We start from the raw sequence: 18,704 nt of genomic DNA, 5'->3' as shown, positions 1-18,704 counted from the left end.
AGCACAGATTGTTTCAAGATTCAAGATTCAAAGATTCAAAAAACTTTATTGTCATTCTAACCGTACATCAGCTCTGCAGGTCAGAATGAGACAGCGTTTCTCAGGAGCAGTGCCCGAGGGGCCGCTGCGTCCATGCGCACCGCCATCTTATCACCATGGCCCACGGCGGAGTTGGCACGGCACTGGTTGGACCTATCTTGCGGGCTCCTCCTCCTCATTTTCCTCTTCCGCCTTGGTGACATAGGCCCAGGCTCATGGTGTGCGGGGCGACACTGGAACGCCTTGGGGGGCTAAAATTGCTTCTGTCCTCTCCACCTCTGTCAATGCCTCGGCCAATGATGATGGCGGCATCAGGCCAACATTCTGCCGAAGGTGCTCTGGCGTCAGCGCCCTTACAAGGGTATGGAGGGCAAGCTCTTCCTGCACTGTGGGAGGGAACTGGGGGTAGCCATACTGAGCACCATGGCGGAGATCTGCTGCAAACGCCACCAGACCTTCTCCCATACGGTGCTGTCTGGTGCACAGCTCTTCCCTCATTGCTTCCTCCACCGGCCTCTGCTCGAAGTGCTGCTAAGAGGGCCCTGTAGTCACACTGTTCCACCAGCGTTAGGTCAAGGAGGGCCCACAGGGCATTCCCAGTCCAGTGCCAGGCCAAGGTGTACTGCCCTCTCAGTGGGGCTCCACCCATTGTGCCATGTGGCAAGTTTGACTTTCGCCAGGTACCTGGGGAGCTTCAGGGTGGGCCTTGTGGCATTAATTGCTGAGGCCCGTTAGTCTTCCTCTCGCTCTGGCGGTGTCTGCCATGGTGCCCATACTCCCACGGCAGCGGCATCTTGGGTTCCCTGGTGCAGGTCGCAAGGGAGGCAGGTGATGCAGTCCGCCATGTCCCCTGGATTGGGGAGCCTGGGTACGTTCACTCCGTCGGGGCTCCCTGGGAAAGCACAATGCTTGGTTTCCAGGTCCCGCCTTCATGAGCCCAGCCCGGGGGTGTGGGAGAGGCATATTGCTCAGTCCCTCAATTTATTCCCCAGGTCTTAAGGTACTCCATCCAATATTGTAGTACTTCAGTCTCGTCATCTGTTTTTTAATTCCACTTCTGACATCAGTGTGGCGAGCATTCGGTAAGCTCGTTAAACTCAACAACTGTTTTTATTGTGATCAACACAAAAACAATCAGGACGTTATGACCTGGGGTTGAGGCCCCACTCAGTCTCAGGTGACCATCAAAAATCCCAGTTACAGTCAGGGTGACCCACAAATACATAAGAGAATAACTATATAACCCAAGCCAAAGTGTAACAATAAGTGAAGTTGAACTTCCCATCATAATCCCACAAAAGCATTTTAACACAAGAACAATAAACAGCACTGGTCATTAGAAACGCAGGCGTGAACTGTCAACCCCACCCCCACCCCCGGAGTGTCACAATACATATATACATCTAGGCTGCCTCAGACTTTTGCACAGTACTCTACATAGAATGAGAAAGAGAGTAAATCTATACTGATTACTCATTTATCTCCTACTCACATCTGTCAGACAGATCAGCAGTAATTAATGAGATTTCACCACCCTTTGCACTGCGATTTGCACCATTCACTCACCTTTGATCAACATCCTGACACTGAAATTCTGTACCCACCACCCTCTCTTTTCTGGATTTTCAAACCTGCTTGTCGAATCCCGATGAAGGGTTTTGGTCCAAAACGTTGACTCTTTACTCATCTCCATAGATCCTGCTGACGGACCTGCTGATTCCCCCCCAGCATTTTGTGTGTGTTACTATGTCAAATAACTTTTCCCAACTCCGATGTAAGGTCATTAACCTGGAATGTTAATTCTGTTTCTCCCTTCACAGGTATTACCTGACTCTCTAATACACTAACTCCCCAATCCTTACATGATATTTGGATATAAGACCATAAGATATAGGAACAGAATTAGGCCATTTGGCCCATCAAGTCTGCTCCGCCATTTTCTCATGGCTGATCCGTTTTCCCTCTCGGCTTCAGTCTCATGCCTTCTCCCCTCATCCCTTCATGCCTTGACCAAACAAGAATCTCTCAACCTTTGCCTTAAACATAGAAACATAGAAAACCTACAGCACAATACAGGCTCTTCGGTCCTCAAAGTTGTGCCGAACATGTCCCTGCCTTAGAAATTTCTAGGCTTACCTATAGCCCTCTATTTTTCTAAGTTCCATGTACCTATCCAAAAGTCTCCTAAAAGACCCTGTCGTATCCGCCTCCACCACCGTTGCTGGCAGCCCATTCCACGCACTCACCACTCTCTGAGTAAAAACCTTACCCCTGACATCTCCTCTGTACCTACTCCCCAGCACCTTAAACCTGTGTCCTCTTGTGGCAACCATTTCAGCCCTGGGGAAAAAGCCTCTGACTATCCACACGATCAATGACTCTCATCATCTTATACACCTCTATTAGGTCACCTCTCATCCTCCGAGGTTCCAAGGAGAAAAGGCCAAGTTCACTCAACCTATTCTCATCAGGCATGCTCCCCAATCAATGCAACATCCTTGTAAATCTCCTCTGCACCCTTTCTATGGCTTCCACATCCTTCCTGTCATGAGGCGACCCGAACTGAGCATAGTACTCCAAATGGGGTCTGACCAGGGTCCTATATAGCTGCAACGTTACCTCTTGGCTCCTAAATTCAATTCCACAATTGATGAAGGCCAATACACCGTACGCCTTCTTAATCACAGAGTCAACCTGTCCAGCTGCTTTCAGTGTCCTATGGACTCAGACCCCAAGATCCCTCTGATCTCCACACTGCCAAGAGTCTTACCATTAATACTATATTCTGCCATCATATTTGACCTACCAAAATGAACCACTTCACACTTATCTGGGTTGAACTCCATCTGCCACTTCTCAGCCCAGTTTTGCATCCTATCAATGTCCCGCTGTAACCTCTGACAGCCCTCCACACTATGCACAACACCTCCAACCTTTGTGTCATCAGCAAACTTACTAACCCATCCCTCCACTTCCTCATCCAGGTCATTTATAAAAATCATGAAGAGTAAGGGTCCCAGAACAGATCCCTGAGGCACTCCTCTGGTGACCGACCTCCATACAGAAAATGGCCCGTCTACGACCACTCTTTGATTTCTGTGGACAAGCCAGTTCTGGATCCACAAAGCAATGCCCCCTTGGATCCCATGCCTCCTTACTTTCTCAATAAGCCTTGCATGGGGTACCTTATCAAATGCCTTGCTGAAATCCATATACATGTCAGACTCGTTGCATCTTATTGCATGATCTTGGGGGTGACGCGCCCTACGCGACCAAACTTTAGCACTCTTGTTTGGGTGGATGCTGCGTGTTGTGTCCCCTGTGTAACATCAGTACCCCGAAATAACATTCAGTTCACAATGTGCGGTTAAATGATTAAGATTTTATATTTAAGTATGGGGTTAGTAGAGAAACAAAAGAAAAGGAAAACAAATAAAAGGTGCCAATAATCTCATAAACATGTCCAGTGCACAAACGTTGGAGCTCACGGATACCCTTTCGCTGATCCTCCTTCACTCATCATTGACCCCTGGGCTCCCGGCCCGAGCTCAGGCCCAGCAGGTCCAGCAACCGTCTCCTCAAGCCACATCTTCTCTCTTCATCCTCCTCGCGCCTTCTCTCCCAAATCCCGTGCAAATAACAGCTGTCAGATACACAAGAAAGAATAACATCTATCCCAATTGGTTAGCAAACGAATACAAGTCCCGTTATCAATAATTATAACCCAAATATGCTGCTACAGAGAACATTACCTCATCCGTTAAAATTACAGAGAAGCTATTTCATTATAACACTACAGAGAAGCCATTTTATTAGCCTTAGCAAGTAACATGAAAGAAGAAACCCCTTACATACACTACATCTACTACTCTTCCTTCATCAATGTGTTTAGTCACATCCTCAAAAAATTCAGTCAGGCTCGTAAGTCATGACCTGCCCTTGACAAAGCCATGCTGACTATTCCTAATCATATTATACCTCTCCAAATGTTCATAAATCCTGCCTCTCAGGATCTTCTCCATCAACTTACCAACCACTGAGGTAAGATTTACTGGTCTATAATTTCCTGGGCTATCTCTACTCCCTTTTTTGAATAAAGGAACAACATCCGCAACCCTCCAATCCTCCAGAACCTCTCCCGTCCCCATTGATGATGCAAAAATCATCGCCAGAGGCTTAGCAATCTCTTCCCTTGCCTCCCACAGTAGCCTGGGGTACATCTCATCCGGTCCCGGTGATTTATCCAACTTGATGCTTTCCAAAAGCTCCAGCACGTTCCCTTTCTTAATATCTACATGCTGAAACTTTTCAGTCTGCTGCAAATCATCACTACAATCACCAAGATCCTTTTCCATAGTGAGTACTGAAGTAAAGTATTCATTAAGTGCCTCTGCTATTTCCTCCAGTTCCATACATACTTTCCCACTGTCACACTTCATAGGTACTACTCTTTCACGTTTTATCCTCTTGTTCTTCACATACTTGTAGAATGCCTTGGGATTTTCCTTAATCCTGCCCGCCAAGGCCTTCTCATGGCCCCTTCTGGCTCTCCTAATTTCCTTTTTAGGCTCTTTCCTATTAGCCTTATAATCTTCTAACTCTCTAACATTACCTAGCTCTCTGAACCTTTTGTAAGCTTTTCTTTTCTTCTTGACTAGATTTATTACAGCCTTTGTACACCACGGTTCCTGTACCCTACCATAACTTCCCTGTCTCATTGGAATGTACCTATGCAGAACTCCACACAAATATCCCCTGAACATTTGCCACATTTCTTCCGTACTTTTCCCTGAGAACATTTGTTCCCAATTTAAGCTTCCAATTTCCTGCCCGATAGCCTCATAATTCCCCTTATTCCAATTAAACGCTTTTCGAACTTGTCTGTTCCTATCTCTTTCCAATGCTATTGTAAGGGAGATAAAATTATGATCACTATCTCCAAAATACTCTCCCACTGAGAGATATGACACCTGACCAGGTTCATTTCCCAAAACCAAATCAAGTACAGCCTCTCCTCTTGTAGGCTTATCTACATATTGTGTCAAGAAACCTTCCTGAACACATCTAACAAACTCCACCCCATCAAAACCCCTTGCTCTAGGGAGATACCAATTGATATTTGGGAAATTAAAATCTCACATCAGGACAACTTTGTTATTATTACACCTTTCCAGGATCTGTTTCCCTATCTGCTCCTCAATATCCCTGTTACTACTGGGTGGCCTATAAAAAACACCCAGTAAAGTTATTGACCCCTTCCTGTTCCTAACCTCCACCCACAGAGACTCCGTAGACAATCCCTCCATGGCGTCCACCTTTTCTGCAGCCGTGACACTATCTCTGATCAACAGTGCCTCCCTTCCTGTCCTTTCTGAAACATCTAAAACCGGGCACTTGAAGTAATCATTCCTGTCCCTGAGCCATCCAAGTCTCTGTAATGGCCACCACGTCATATCTCCAAGTACTGATCCACAATACTTGGAGATACCCAATGACTTGGCCTCCACAGCCACCTGTGGCAACGAATTCCACAGATTCACGACGTTCTGACTAAAGAATTCCTCCTCATCTCCATTCTAAAAGGACACGCCTCTTTTCTGAGGTTGTGTCCTCTGGTCTTAGCCCTCCCCCCCCCCATAGGAAACAACCTCTCCACATCTGCTTTAGCCAGGCCTTTCAACATTCAATACATATCAATGTGATCCCTCCTCATTCTTCATAATTCCAGTGAGTAGAGGCCCAGAGCCATCAAAACCTCCTTAGGTGACAAGCCTTTCAATCCCAGAATCATTTTTGTGAACCTCCTTGGAACACTCTCCAATGTCAGCATATCCTTTCTTAGATATGGGGCCCAAAACTGCCCACAATACTCCTTCGTGAGGCCTCACCAGTGCTGTATAAAACTTCAACATTACATCCTTGCTTTTATATCCTAGTTCTCTTGAAATAAATGCTAACATTGCATTTGCCTTCCTCCCTACCGACTCAACCTTCAAATTAACCTTTAGGGAATCCTGCACGATAACTCCCAAGTCCTTTTGCACCTCAGATTGTTAAATTTTCTCTTCATTTAGAAAATAATTTACCTTTTACTCCTTCTGCTAGTGCATGACCTTACCCCTCCCAACACTGTGTTCTATTTGCACTTCTTTGCCCGTTCTCCTAATCTGTCTGTCCTTCTGTAGCCTCTCTACTTCCTCAAAACTACCTGCCCCTCCACCTATCTTTGTATTGTCTGCAAACTTGGCCACAAAGCCACCAATTCTGTTATCCATGTCATTTACTTATAACGTAAAAAGAAGCGGTTCCAACACAAACCCCTGTAGAACACTACTAGTCACCAGCAGCCAACCAGAAAAGGCTCTCTTTATTCCCACTCTTTGCCTCCTGACAGTAAGCCACTCCCTTATCCATGCTAGTATCTTTCCTGTAATACCATGGGCTCTTAACTTGTTAAGCAGCCTAATGTGAGGCACTTTGTCAAAGGCCTTCTAAAAATCCCAGTAAACGACATCCGCTGACTCTCCTTTGTTTAGTCTGCTTGTCATTTCCTCAAAGAATTCCAACAGATTTGTCAGGCAAGATTTTCCCTTGAGGAAACCCATGCTGACTACGGCCTTTTTTATCATGTGCCTCCAAGTTCCCTGAAGCCACATCCTTAACAGTCGACTCCAAAATCTTCCTAAGCACTGAGGTCAGACCAATTGGCCCATTATTTCCTTTCTTCTGCCTCTCTCCCTTCTTGAAGAGAGATGTGACATTTGCAATTTTCCATTCCTCCGGAACCTTGCCAGAATCAATTGATTCTTGAAAGATCATTACTAATGCCTCCACAATCTTTTCAGCCACCTCTTGCAGAACCCTGGGCTGTATACCATCTGGTCCAAGTGATTTATTTACCTTCAGACCTTTCAGTTTTCCCAAGAACCTTCTCTCTAGTAACTTCACACACTTCTGCTCTGACACTGTCAAGCTTCTGGCATATTGTTAGTGTCTTCCACAGTGAAGACTGATGCAAAATACTTACTCAGTTTGTCCACCATTTCCTTGTCCCACATTATTACCTCTCCAGCATCATTTTCCAGTGGTCTGATATCTACTCTCACCTCTCTTTTACATTTTATGTATCTAAAGAAACTTTTGGTATCCCCTTTAATATTTTTGGATAGCTTGCCTTCATATTCCCCTCTCCCTTCTTAATGACTTTTTTAGTTGCCTTCTGTCGGTTTTTAAAAGCTTTCCAATCCTCCAACTGCCCATTAATTTTTGCGCCATTATATGCCCTGTGTTTGGCTTTTATGTTGGCTTTGACTTCTCTTGTCAGGCACAGTTGTGTCCTTCTGCCCTTAGAATACCTCTTCCTCTTTGGGATGTACGTATCGTGTGCCTTTCGAATTGCTCCCAGAAATTCCAGACATTGCTGTTTTGACATCATAGTCATAGTCATACTTTATTGATCCCGAGGGTAATTGGGTTTCATTACAGTTGCACCAACCAAGAATAGAGTATCATCCCTGCCATTGTCCTTTTCCAATTAATTTTGGCCATCTCCTCTCTCATGCCTCTATAATTCTCTTTACTCCACTGTAATACTGATACATCTGACTTTAGCTTCTCCTTCTCAAACTGCAGGGTGAATCCTGTTACATCATGATCACATCTCCTAAGTGTTCCTTTATCTTAAGCTCTCTAATCAATTCCAGTTCATTGCGCAACACCCAATCCAGAATAGCTGATCCCCCTGGCGGGCTCAACCACGAGCTGCTGTAAAAAAAACATCTCATAGGCGTTCTAGTGATACCCCCTCTTGGGATCCAGATTTTCCTAATCTACCTGCATAGTAACATTGCCCTTTTGACATTAGATTAGATTATGAGGACACTCAGTCCTCGTTTATTGTCATTTAGAAATGCATGCATTAAAAAATGATACAATGTTCCTCCAGAATGATATCACAGGACAAACCAAGACTAAAACTGACAAAACTGCATAATTATAACATATAGTTACAACAGTGCAAAGCAATACCGTAATTTGATAAAGAGCAGACCATGGGCACGGTAAAAAAAAGTCTCAAAGTCTCGATAGACTCATCATCTCACGCAGGCAGCAGAAAGGAGAAACTCTCCCGCCATGAACCTCCAGTCTGGCCTCTTTGTGGTTCCGGACCTTCAGGTGTGTAGTTGACTCGCAGGTATCCTAGCAAGCTACTCCTCTTCAGGGATAGGCAATAAATGCTGGCCTTCACAGTTAAAGCCACATGGGTTAAAGAAAAAACCCTTAATCCATGTGTCGATAGACCAGTAATGGTCTTTTCTTTTCTTCAGGCATTTGAGAGAAGTGGTCACTAACCATGTCCAACTCCTTGGCTTTAACAGAAGGAAATCACGCCTCAAGATTTCAAAGCAGCCGGCAGCACGGAACACAGGCCGATGCCTTCCATCGGGCTTGTATCAGTCGTCTAGTGAAAGTGCTCCGGGATCCCCCACTTGCAGTCTGTCACCAGGACCAGCAACTCCCTGTCGAAGCCCGGCACCAGATCCCCACTCAGGTTATCACCTCTTCTTTTCTTGTCTCGATGAATTTTGGGCCAGCTGGGTTCTAAATTCCAATGGTTAGAGTATTTTAGTGGTTAATTTTGATCTAAGATTATTACTGAGCTACATCAGGATCAATTTAGAATCAGTCTCTGTCCAATTTTAATTATATAAGACACAAATCTAACTGGGTCCTGTCTCTTTTTAACAGGGACCACCTCACCCCAGAGCATCTCTCCTGGACAAAGTGCTCCAACCTCTCCAGCAGGAAACCTCAGGCCCTGCTCTTTGCATGGGCTGGCCTCCAAGTCCAATAGCCAGCGTTACAAAACTGGCCGACGGAAGTCCACCAGCAGCATCCCACCCTCGCCTCTGGCTTGCACTCCATCTCCAACGCCCCAAGCATCTTCACCACACCGCTCGCCCTCCCCTTTATCCTGTGCCTCCAAGAACATCCAAGCCTATTCTGGCAAGACACTGTCCCCTCCAACTATAGTGAGGCACTTGGTGCGCCCTCGCAGTGTGGAAACGATACGCTCGCCCCTGCTGAGACAGCTGCACTTGGGAGAGAGGTTATCAGCTGTCTCTCTTGCCGAAAAGAAACAGTATGGGTCAAAGAAGCATCCCGAGTTGTCCCTCGGTGAAGGGGGAAGTGAAACCCTGCACAGTGATTCCCAGAATCTGGATGAGCCAACCAAGCTCGAGGCCTCTGTTGATCAACAGGGACTGGAAGAGACTGTGAGAACCCAGAAGGCCGAAGAATGGTCAGTGCGGAAGCACAAGACACATCAGGACACCAAGCCGATGGGAAAGGCAAAGTATCTTGAAAAGAATCATTCACTCCTGAGGCAAGAAGCAGTTGAAGAAGTGAACATTGGTGATGGGGCAACAGCCATAGTTCAGCGGGAAAGCCCAAAGATTGAAGGAGCCAACAAAGAGGAAAAGGAAGCGTCGGAAATCAACTACCCTCCGTGTAAAGGGACTTGGGTCGGGTCAGGATTTGATTCAGACCCATGTCCTGGCCCAGCAGAAAGTACGTGCTATGATGATGAAGGGTCCAACACTTGGAGACCACACTTGGTTCCAGGAATTGAGGTTCATAGGTCAGAGGTGAAAAATCGGAAGTGGGGTGCTGTGGATTGGCAATGTCAGCCGACTCATCCTATTTCAAGCCTTTGCCAATATCCTGGCAGACCCATGGGGGGTGATGGAGAAGCTGAAGCCAACAACTCGAGGAAACAGGGAGATCCATTTCAGATTTCAAATCAACAAGACACGCCCTCTGAAGTGGAAATGGCAGTGACTCCCATGAGTGTTTCATTGACTCCTGTTGGTCATAAACATCTCCATTCTGGAGATCACCAGTTAGAACTCCTGCACTGTCAGACTGAAGATTTCTTGGCAATAAATGAAGATCTAGTTCAGCCTGCGCTAATGGTAGGTGCCAGCAGGTCCAGGTTTCACAGAGAGCTAGAAGAATACAGAAAGGAGAATTTTGCATCTTTGGACACTGAAACACTGCGAAGCACGTCGGGAACAGTGGGCAGCCGTAGACAGCGTGCTCAGTCTACAACCTCCAAGCTGGAAACCAAAAAGGAACCAAAAGAAAGAAAGTGTTAAGAGATTGGTTTTCAAAATCCACAGCAGCCTGACTGAAAGCACTGTTATCAAAGTGGATTAAAATATTGAGTCAGTGTGTACGTGTGTGTGTGGGTGTGTCTGTGCAGGTTGTTTGGGAGGTGCAATGAATGATGGGTTACTGAACGTGTGTGTGTGTGTGTGTGTGTGTGTGTGTGTGTGTGTGTGTGTGTGTGTGTGTGTGTGTGTGTGTGCGCGCGCGCGTGTATATTGTTTGGGAGGTACAGTGAATGAAGGGTTAATGAACATGAAAGCATACTTTTATAGAACACTTATTTTACAGAAACAGTTAAACATCTATTCAGGAAATCCCCAAACGCTGCTGTCAGGAGTCAAGAGGTGGAGGTAACTGATTGACAACTAAAGACACTTGAAACAATGCCATACGATGGAGCACTTTGCGGGCTGTGCTTGAGGCACTACAGAACTGGAATGCTGGGAGTGCCTGGAGCATAAAGTGAAACTATGGAAGAATGAAAAATCAACAGAAGTCTTCATAAACAAAACATGAAATAAGCTCAGAAAGTGCAATTAGCTGCGTAAAGTGATCACACAAGCCATGTGCTCTGTGAGCCCTGAAAGCAGGGGAAGTGGTTGCTTCCTCCAGCTTGTGTGCTGACATGTTCTTTTGAACCCCAAAAATCTTCAAAGAGTAGAACAATCACCAGTTGAATTTGTCAGGGGAAAGATTTCAGTATCTTTCACCATATGAGTTAAGCGATCAAACTGCCCTTGTTACATCCTACTGGAAAAAGTGAAATGTTATTGGGTGAAATTTGGTAGGAATAAAAAAAACACACTTCTCTACGCCACCTTCTATACCTTAAAGCAGGAGTTCCCAACCTTTTTTATGCCATGGACCAATACTATGAAGCAAGGACCCCAAGTTGGGAACCCCTGCATTAAAGAAATCCCAAAGTGAAATTCAAACGATTAAATATTTTGGAATTAAGTCAGTGTGTAATTTGGAAGCTTTTACACTGTACCTAACACACATTCTCTCTGCCTTGGGAGTGTCTAACGGGACACTACAGAGGAAACTTTACTCAGTTTTTAACCCTTGCTGTACTTGCACAGGAGTGTTAGTTTGGATGAACTGAAGCATCTTTGTTGTAACTGGAACATTCCTTAAAACACATAGTGAATGTGAAGCCATTGTCATTTACCCTTGAGCTCAGTTCAATCCAAGCTATTGCAATGTTATTCTAGATTTTGCTTTCTTGGGCATGAGGATTCAGTGAACAAAGTGCATTCCTTTTGTCTGTGTAACTGGGTAGATAATGCCATTTAATTGGTCTTATGGATATAGGGATTGTATTTTCAGTTAAAGCTAACATTTTCAACCAATGCTTGGCATGGGACCAAAGTGGAGGCTATGGGTTGAGTCGTACATCCATGGTAGCTATTGGCTTTAATAACCATTCAGTACAGTTTAGGCCAGAGAAGTTCTGATGCCCATATATACAGTGCAGTCACCAGCTTCCAGATCAGCTGCAGACTCATCCTACTGACCAATACTAGTTCAAGTGTTGTGTAGCTGCCAGTTTAAGTTGAGCACATTTGTGCTGGTGGGACTCACGTCTGAATGAAAACATCTGTCAGTTGGCAGGCCACGTTATTCCTAAACAATCCTCAACCATATCTGCCAAGCAGATAGTCCATCTTGGTCTCCTCATGAGATTTCTACCATCACAGAAGCTGACTTTTAGCCAACTTAATTCACTCCATGTGACTTTAACAAATTACTGATGTAACTGAGGGTACAGCCCCTGAGAACACCTGGCTGTAAAACTAGATATGTGTGCTCCACTTCTAACCATGTTATTCCAGTACAGTGACTGCACTGGCATGCACCCAACAAAGTGGACATTCTCTGGACAAGAGGATAAATAATCCACCCAACCAATGCCTACTAGCCTACTCTCAAACATCAGTGACATGATGGATGGTTTCAACAGGGCTGCCATCAATATTCGTAGCCTGCTCACTGATGCTGAGATTGGCTTCCATCAGAACCACTTGGCGCTGGACATCATCGTAACTCTGTCCTGGTCAATTCTCCAATGTATCTAGAAAATGGCTATGGTGCTTGGAAGCTACTGATTTCAGTCACACAAAATTGTTGCAGAAATCCCTCAGGGTATCCATGGCCCAGACACCTTCAGCTGTTTCACAAACTGAGATCAGAATTGGGGATGTTTATTGATGGTTCCATTCACAACCCTTTTCCAACCAGCAAGATCTGGTCAATGTTCAGGCACAGACCGTTAAGCAACAGGTAACTTTCTGTCATACTTCCAGATAATAACTGTTACCCATAAGAGAATGTGTTTAATGGTATTACTGTCACTGAAATCCACAATTTCAACATCCAAGATGTCAATATTGACCAGAAGATAATGTGGACCAGTTATTTACATATGGCTGTACAAGCAGGTCAGGAGTTGGTACAAACAGGTCAGGAGTTGCTTGTCCTGTAGTGACTGCTCACCTCCAGCCTTCCCAAAGCCATTCCACCCTCAACAAAACTTGGGTCTGGAGAGTAATGGAAAATTCCCCACAGCTCTAACAACAATCACAGAACTCAACACTATTCAGAATCAAGCAGCCCACCTGATTAGCTCCTCATGTATTACCCTGAATATTCTCTCACTACACTAGATGCAGTTCCATCTACACAATGCACTGCAGATATTCGCCAAGATTATCCCAGCAGTACATTTCAAAACTTTAATCTCTGCTCACTAAAGCAACAGGCATCAGATACACAAGATCATTTCCAGGTTCCACCTCACCCTGGAACTCTTGACTAACAGTGTGGATGAACTTTCACTGAAAGAGCCACAGCTTTCTAGAAAGCATTCCCTCAAGTGTATTAAAGATGGGCAATAATTTTTAGCTTTACCAACAAAGGCCATATCCTGCAAGTGAATATCACAGGTCTTCAACTATGATACTGAGTGTAGTTATTCCTTAAGAATTTTGACAATTGCAATTAAAGGTTTATGGAAAATCCTCTAATTTCCAAATGCAGTGGATGGAGATACAGAGCTGTGTCCCAGAGAATCTCCTTTTGCTTTTGGTTATTCAGCTTTGACCAGTTTATAATGTCTGACTGGGTTCAGTAAAGAAGATTTTAAGCATGGCACAAATTACAGTAACAAATAAGCATTGCAATTTTAACCGTATAGCAGCTTTCTTTGTGCAATCTTGTAATGTTCAGTGTTGAAATCTTTGCTCTCCAAGTGTTCCATTTGTTCTCATTGTTTCTTTGTGAATTTTAAAAATAAAGTTTGGCTTTTTATAACCTGCCTCTCAATGAAATGTGTGATAAGTAGAGGGGACTTGTGACAGAAGGTGAGTCCAACTCACAGGCCATTTACTGCTCAGTCACTTCAACTCCCCGCAAAAGAGCTACTTCATTGCCAGCGACCACACTTTGTAATTCTCAAATGCACAATATTGCTGTGCAAGAGATGTGAAAACATGTTGCACACTGTATGGTGTCACAGGTACAACCCTCCTCTCTGTTACTTGCTTCCTGGTCTGCATTGGTGACTGAATTTGGACAACACAGTTCAGGAAGATCTTGTTCTGATCCAGGCTGCATGAGCTCAGGACAGCGTTAAGAGGCAGACAATGTCTGCCTCCGCTCACTACCGCCTGCTGTAGAAGGTTTCTGCTTGCCTCGTGTAAATCTTCAATTGTAACTACGTTTACACAATCACGCAGAAAGCCTCTGGGTAACTGCATTGTTTCCCACTTTATAAAATCAGCATGCTGGGAATGGGGCAATCCTTTCAAAGACATCAGCATCAGCTTCACTAAGACAGGTGAAGATGTTAAAGCGCAGTGAAATTTTCCAGCTTTATTTTTCGCATGTCAAAACATAGTGAAATGTGCCATTTTGAATCAAATCAAATCAACAAAAGTTGTATTGGGAGTCCCACATGTTCCAGCACCAACACAGCATGCCCACAACTTAGTAACACTAACCTGTACGGTTTTGGATTGTGGGAGGACCCGGAGGAAATCCAAGTAGTCGTGGGGAGAACATACAAACTCCTTACAGACAGCAGTAAGAATTGAACATCCGACCTTAGAGCTGGCACTGTAAGGAGCTGACCTGCATTATGCCAACACTTCACAGCAGAATTGCCACCCAATTCAAAATTATAAAAACAAGTGTTCAGAAAAAACCTACAGCATTTTAAAAATGCTTTAACATAGGATAGTACAGCACAGTACAGGCTCTTTGGTCCACAATGTTGTGCCGACCCTCAAACCCTGCCTTTCATATAACCCCCACCTTAAATTCCTCCATATACCCTGTCTAGTAGTCTCTTAAACTTCACTAGTGTATCTGCCTCCACCACTGACTCAGGCAGTGCATTCCATGCACCAACAACTCTGAGTAAAAAAACCTTCCTCTAATATCCCCCTTGAACTTCCCACCCCTTATCTTAAAGCCATGTCCTCTTGCATTGAGCAGTGGTGCCCTGGGGAAGAAGTGCTGGCTGTCCACTCTATCTATTCCTCTTAATATCTTGTACACCTCTATCATGTCTCCTCTCATCCTCCTTCTCTCCAAGAGTAAAGAGTTAATAGAACATAGAATAGTACAGCACAGTACAGGTCCTTCAGCCCACAATGTTGTGCCAACCCTCAAACCCTGCCTCCCATATAAGCCCCCACCTTAAATTCCTCCATACCACCACTGACTCAGGCAGTGCATTCCATGCACCAACCACTCTGAGTAAAAAACCTTCCTCCCATATCTCCCTTGAACTTCCCAGCCCTTACCTTAAAGCCATGTCCTCTTGTATTGAGCAGTGGTGCCCTGGGGAAGAGGCGCTGGCTATCCACTCTATTCCTCTTATTGTCTTGTACACCTCTATCATGTCTCCTCTCATCCTCCTTCTCTCCAAAGAGTAAAGCCCTAGCTCCCTTAATCTCTGATCATAATGCATACTCTCTAAACCAGGCAGCATCCTGGTAAATCTCCTCTGTACCCTTTCCACTGCTTCCACATCCTTCCTATAGTGAGGCGACCAGAACTGGACACAGTACTCCAAGTGTGGCCTAACCAGAGTTTTACAGAGCTGCATCATTACATCGTGACTCTTAAACTCTATCCCTCGACTTATGAAAGCTAACATCCCATAAGCTTTCTTAACTACCCTATCCACCTGTGAGGCAACTTTCAGGGATCTGTGGACATGTACCCCCAAATCCCCCTGCTCCTCCACACTACCAAGTATCCTGCCATTTAGTTTGTATTCTGCCTTGGAGTTTGTCCTTCCAAAGTGTACCACCTCACACTTCTCCGGGTTGAACTCCACTTCTGCATCCTATCAATGTCTCTCTGCAACCTTCGACAATCCTCTACACAGTCTACAACACCACCAACCTTTGTGTCATCTGCAAACTTGCCAACCCACCCTTCTACCCCGACATCCAGGTCGTTAATAAAAAAACACGAGAAGTAGAGGTCCCAGAACAGATCCTTGTGGGACACCACTAGTCACAATCCTCCAATCTGAATGTACTCCCTCTGCCTTCTGCAGGCAAGCCAATTCTGAATCCACCTGGCCAAACTTAACCGGATACCATGCCTTCTGACTTTCTGAATAAGCCTACCTGTGGAACCTTGTCAAATGCCTTACTAAAATCCATATAGATCACATCTACTGCACTACCCTCATCTATATACCTGGTCACCTCCTCAAAGAACTCTATCAGGCTTGTTAGACACAATCTGCCTTTCACAAAGCCATGCTGACTGTCCCTGATCAGACCATGATTCTCTAAATGCCCAGAGATCCTATCTCTAAGAATCTTTTCCAACAGCTTTCCCACCACAGATGTAAGGCTCACTGGTCTATAATTACCCGGACTATCTCTACTACCTTTTTTGAACAAGGGGACAACATTCGCCTCCCTCCAGTCCTCCGGTACCATTCCCGTGAACAACGAGGACATAAAGATCCTAGCCAGAGGCTCAGCAATCCCTTCCCTCACCTCGTGGAGCAGCCTGGGGAATATTCCGTCAGGCCCCAGGGACTTAACCGTCCTAATGTATCTTAACAACTCCAACACCTCCGCTCCCTTAATATCAACATGCTCCAGAACATCAACCTCACTCACGTTGTCTTCACCATCATCAAGTTCCCTCTCATTGGTGAATACCGAAGAAAAGTATTCATTGAGGGCCTCGCTCACTTCCACAGCCTCCAGGCACATCTTCCCACCTTTATCTCTAATCGGTCCTACCTTCACTCCTGTCATCCTTTTTTTCTTCACATAATTGAAGAATGCCTTGGGGTTTTCCTTTACCCTACTCGCCAAGGCCTTCTCATGTCCCCATCTTGCTCTTCTCAGCCCCTTCTTAAGCTCCTTTCTTGCTTCCCTATATTCCTCAATAGACCCATCTGATCCTTGCTTCCTAAACCTCATGCATGCTGCCTTCTTCCACCTGACTAGATTTTCCACGTCACTTGTCACCCATGGTTCCTTCACCCTACCATTCTTTATCTTCCTCACCGAGACAAATTTATCCCTAACATCCTGCAAGAGATCTCTAAACATCGACCTTAGTACATTTCCCAGCAAAAACATCATCCTAATTCACACCCACAAGTTCTAGCCTTATAGCCTCATAATTTGCCCTTCCCCAATTAAAAATTTTCTTGTCCTCTCTGATTCTATCCTTTTCCATGATAAGGTAGTAGTACTACTATAAGGTAGTAGTTTTCTTCTAAATTAACTGCCAGTTACTTCAGTCCCTCAAAGCCATACTTGTCCCTTGAAATCAGTGATGAAATTGTCTCTGTCGGCAGCAGCCAAGCTGTGGAGGGAATTAGTTGCAGATTCAGGCACCAATGCTGTGCACAAAGTCCAGTCAGCTCTTGCTTTTTGGGGATTTCCAAGTTGGTTTATACATATACAGAAGTTACAGTGTGAGGGCGGTGAACACTGTCAAGTTTCACTGAGGTTTGTCTGCCACAATCAACATGACGATCAGGCCAGAGCCGGAATACACAGACAGAGTTTTGATCTGTGAGGAAATCAAAGTTTATGCTGTTAGAATGAGTAAGAACTTGTGGAAAGTTGGATCGGCCATGATCCTATTGAATGGCAGAGCAGGCTCGAGGGTATGAGTGGCCTACTGGCCTATTTGTTCTGATCACATCAGCCATGCAGCATAGGCATTTCCTAAAGCAGTCATGTAACACAGAACCGAACCCATATGCAAAAGGGTAAACGGCTCGCAATCACACAACATGGTGATACAATGGGTACCTGCTCACACCCCAGATCCAGATTCAGTTATTTGTCTCAAACATGGAACAGACAGTGAAATGTGTTATTTGCATTATCAACCAACCCAACCTAAAGAAGTGCTGGGGACAGCCTGCAAGTGTTGCCAACGCAGCATGTCAACAATGTTCAGCAGAACAATGCAAGCAACAGCAGCAAATACTGAACAAAAGAACAGCAAAACCAAGCTCGCGCGCGCGCTCACACACACACACACACACACCCCTCCAGCTCCAAGACAGGCTGCCTCCAACTTCTAGTCTTTGGCTCTGGACTCTCAGACATCAGGCCTCTAACCTGCAGTCCCAGGCCTGGACTCGCAGACATTGGGCCTCCAACCTTCAACCTCCAACCTCCAGACATGCTGATCTAGCGGCTTCAACTACTGGGCCTTCACCTCCAGACTCGCCAGTTTTGGTCTTCGACCTTTGGACTCACCAATCCCAGGACTTCCTTGTCCTCTGGGTATCGGCCCCCTATAACTTGCCGATCACAGGATTTCGACCTTCGGGCCTTGACCTCCAGACTCGGCTCACAGGGCATGCACGTCGGGCCCTGCTGCAAGTCCCCATTCACACCAGTCACTAACATGAAGGCCAGCATACACCAGCGGTGTAATTCAAGAACCAGTTACCACCACCCATTTGGTGTGAATCGCTGCTCACACACATAAAGCAACACAAATAGCCATCTTCATGCTTACTATCTAATGCTTGGTCCAGTCGAGGGAGGAAACATAGGAATTATAGGAAAGATGTCAACAAAATAGAGAGAGTACAGAGAAGATTTACTAGAATGTTACCTGGGTTTCATGACCTAAGTTACAAGTTAGGTCTTTATTCTTTGGAGCATAGAAGGTTGAAGGGGGACTTGATAGAGGTATTTCAAATTATAAGGGGGATAGATAGAGTTGACATGGATAGGCTTTTTCCATTGAGAGTGGGGGAGATTCAAACAAGAGGACATGAGTTGAGAGTTAAAGGGCAAAAGTTTAGGGGTAACATGAGGGGGAACTTCTTTACTCAGAGAGTGGTAGCTGTGTGGAACGAGCTTCCAGCAGAAGTGGTTGAAGCAGGTTCGATGTTGTCTTTTAAGGTTAAATTGGATAGCTATATGGACAGGAAAGGAATGGAGAGTTATGGGCTCAGTGCGGGTCGGTGGGACTAGGTG

The 18,704-nt window shown here is 45.2% G+C and overlaps 1 protein-coding gene across 2 annotated transcripts in view; it reads left to right on the top strand.

Annotated features, from left to right (window-relative positions):
- The window catches only part of LOC140188214 (microtubule-associated serine/threonine-protein kinase 3-like), a 96,568-nt gene extending 83,047 nt beyond the window's left edge, over positions 1–13,521 (top strand). For both annotated transcript variants that reach the window (XM_072244271.1, XM_072244270.1), the window contains 2 exons: positions 8,418–8,590; positions 8,788–13,521. In XM_072244271.1, coding sequence (XP_072100372.1) covers positions 8,418–8,590; positions 8,788–10,196 — 1,582 coding nt within the window. In that variant the 3' untranslated portion in view covers positions 10,197–13,521. The remainder of the gene's footprint in view (positions 1–8,417; positions 8,591–8,787) is intronic.
- Positions 13,522–18,704: the final 5,183 nt, after the last annotated feature.

This window comes from Mobula birostris, chromosome 26 (assembly GCF_030028105.1).
Source record: "Mobula birostris isolate sMobBir1 chromosome 26, sMobBir1.hap1, whole genome shotgun sequence".
Classification (NCBI taxonomy): domain Eukaryota; kingdom Metazoa; phylum Chordata; class Chondrichthyes; order Myliobatiformes; family Myliobatidae; genus Mobula; species Mobula birostris.
The sequence above is the reverse complement of the archived record's forward strand: the minus strand, read 5'-3'. Positions and strand labels throughout refer to the sequence as shown.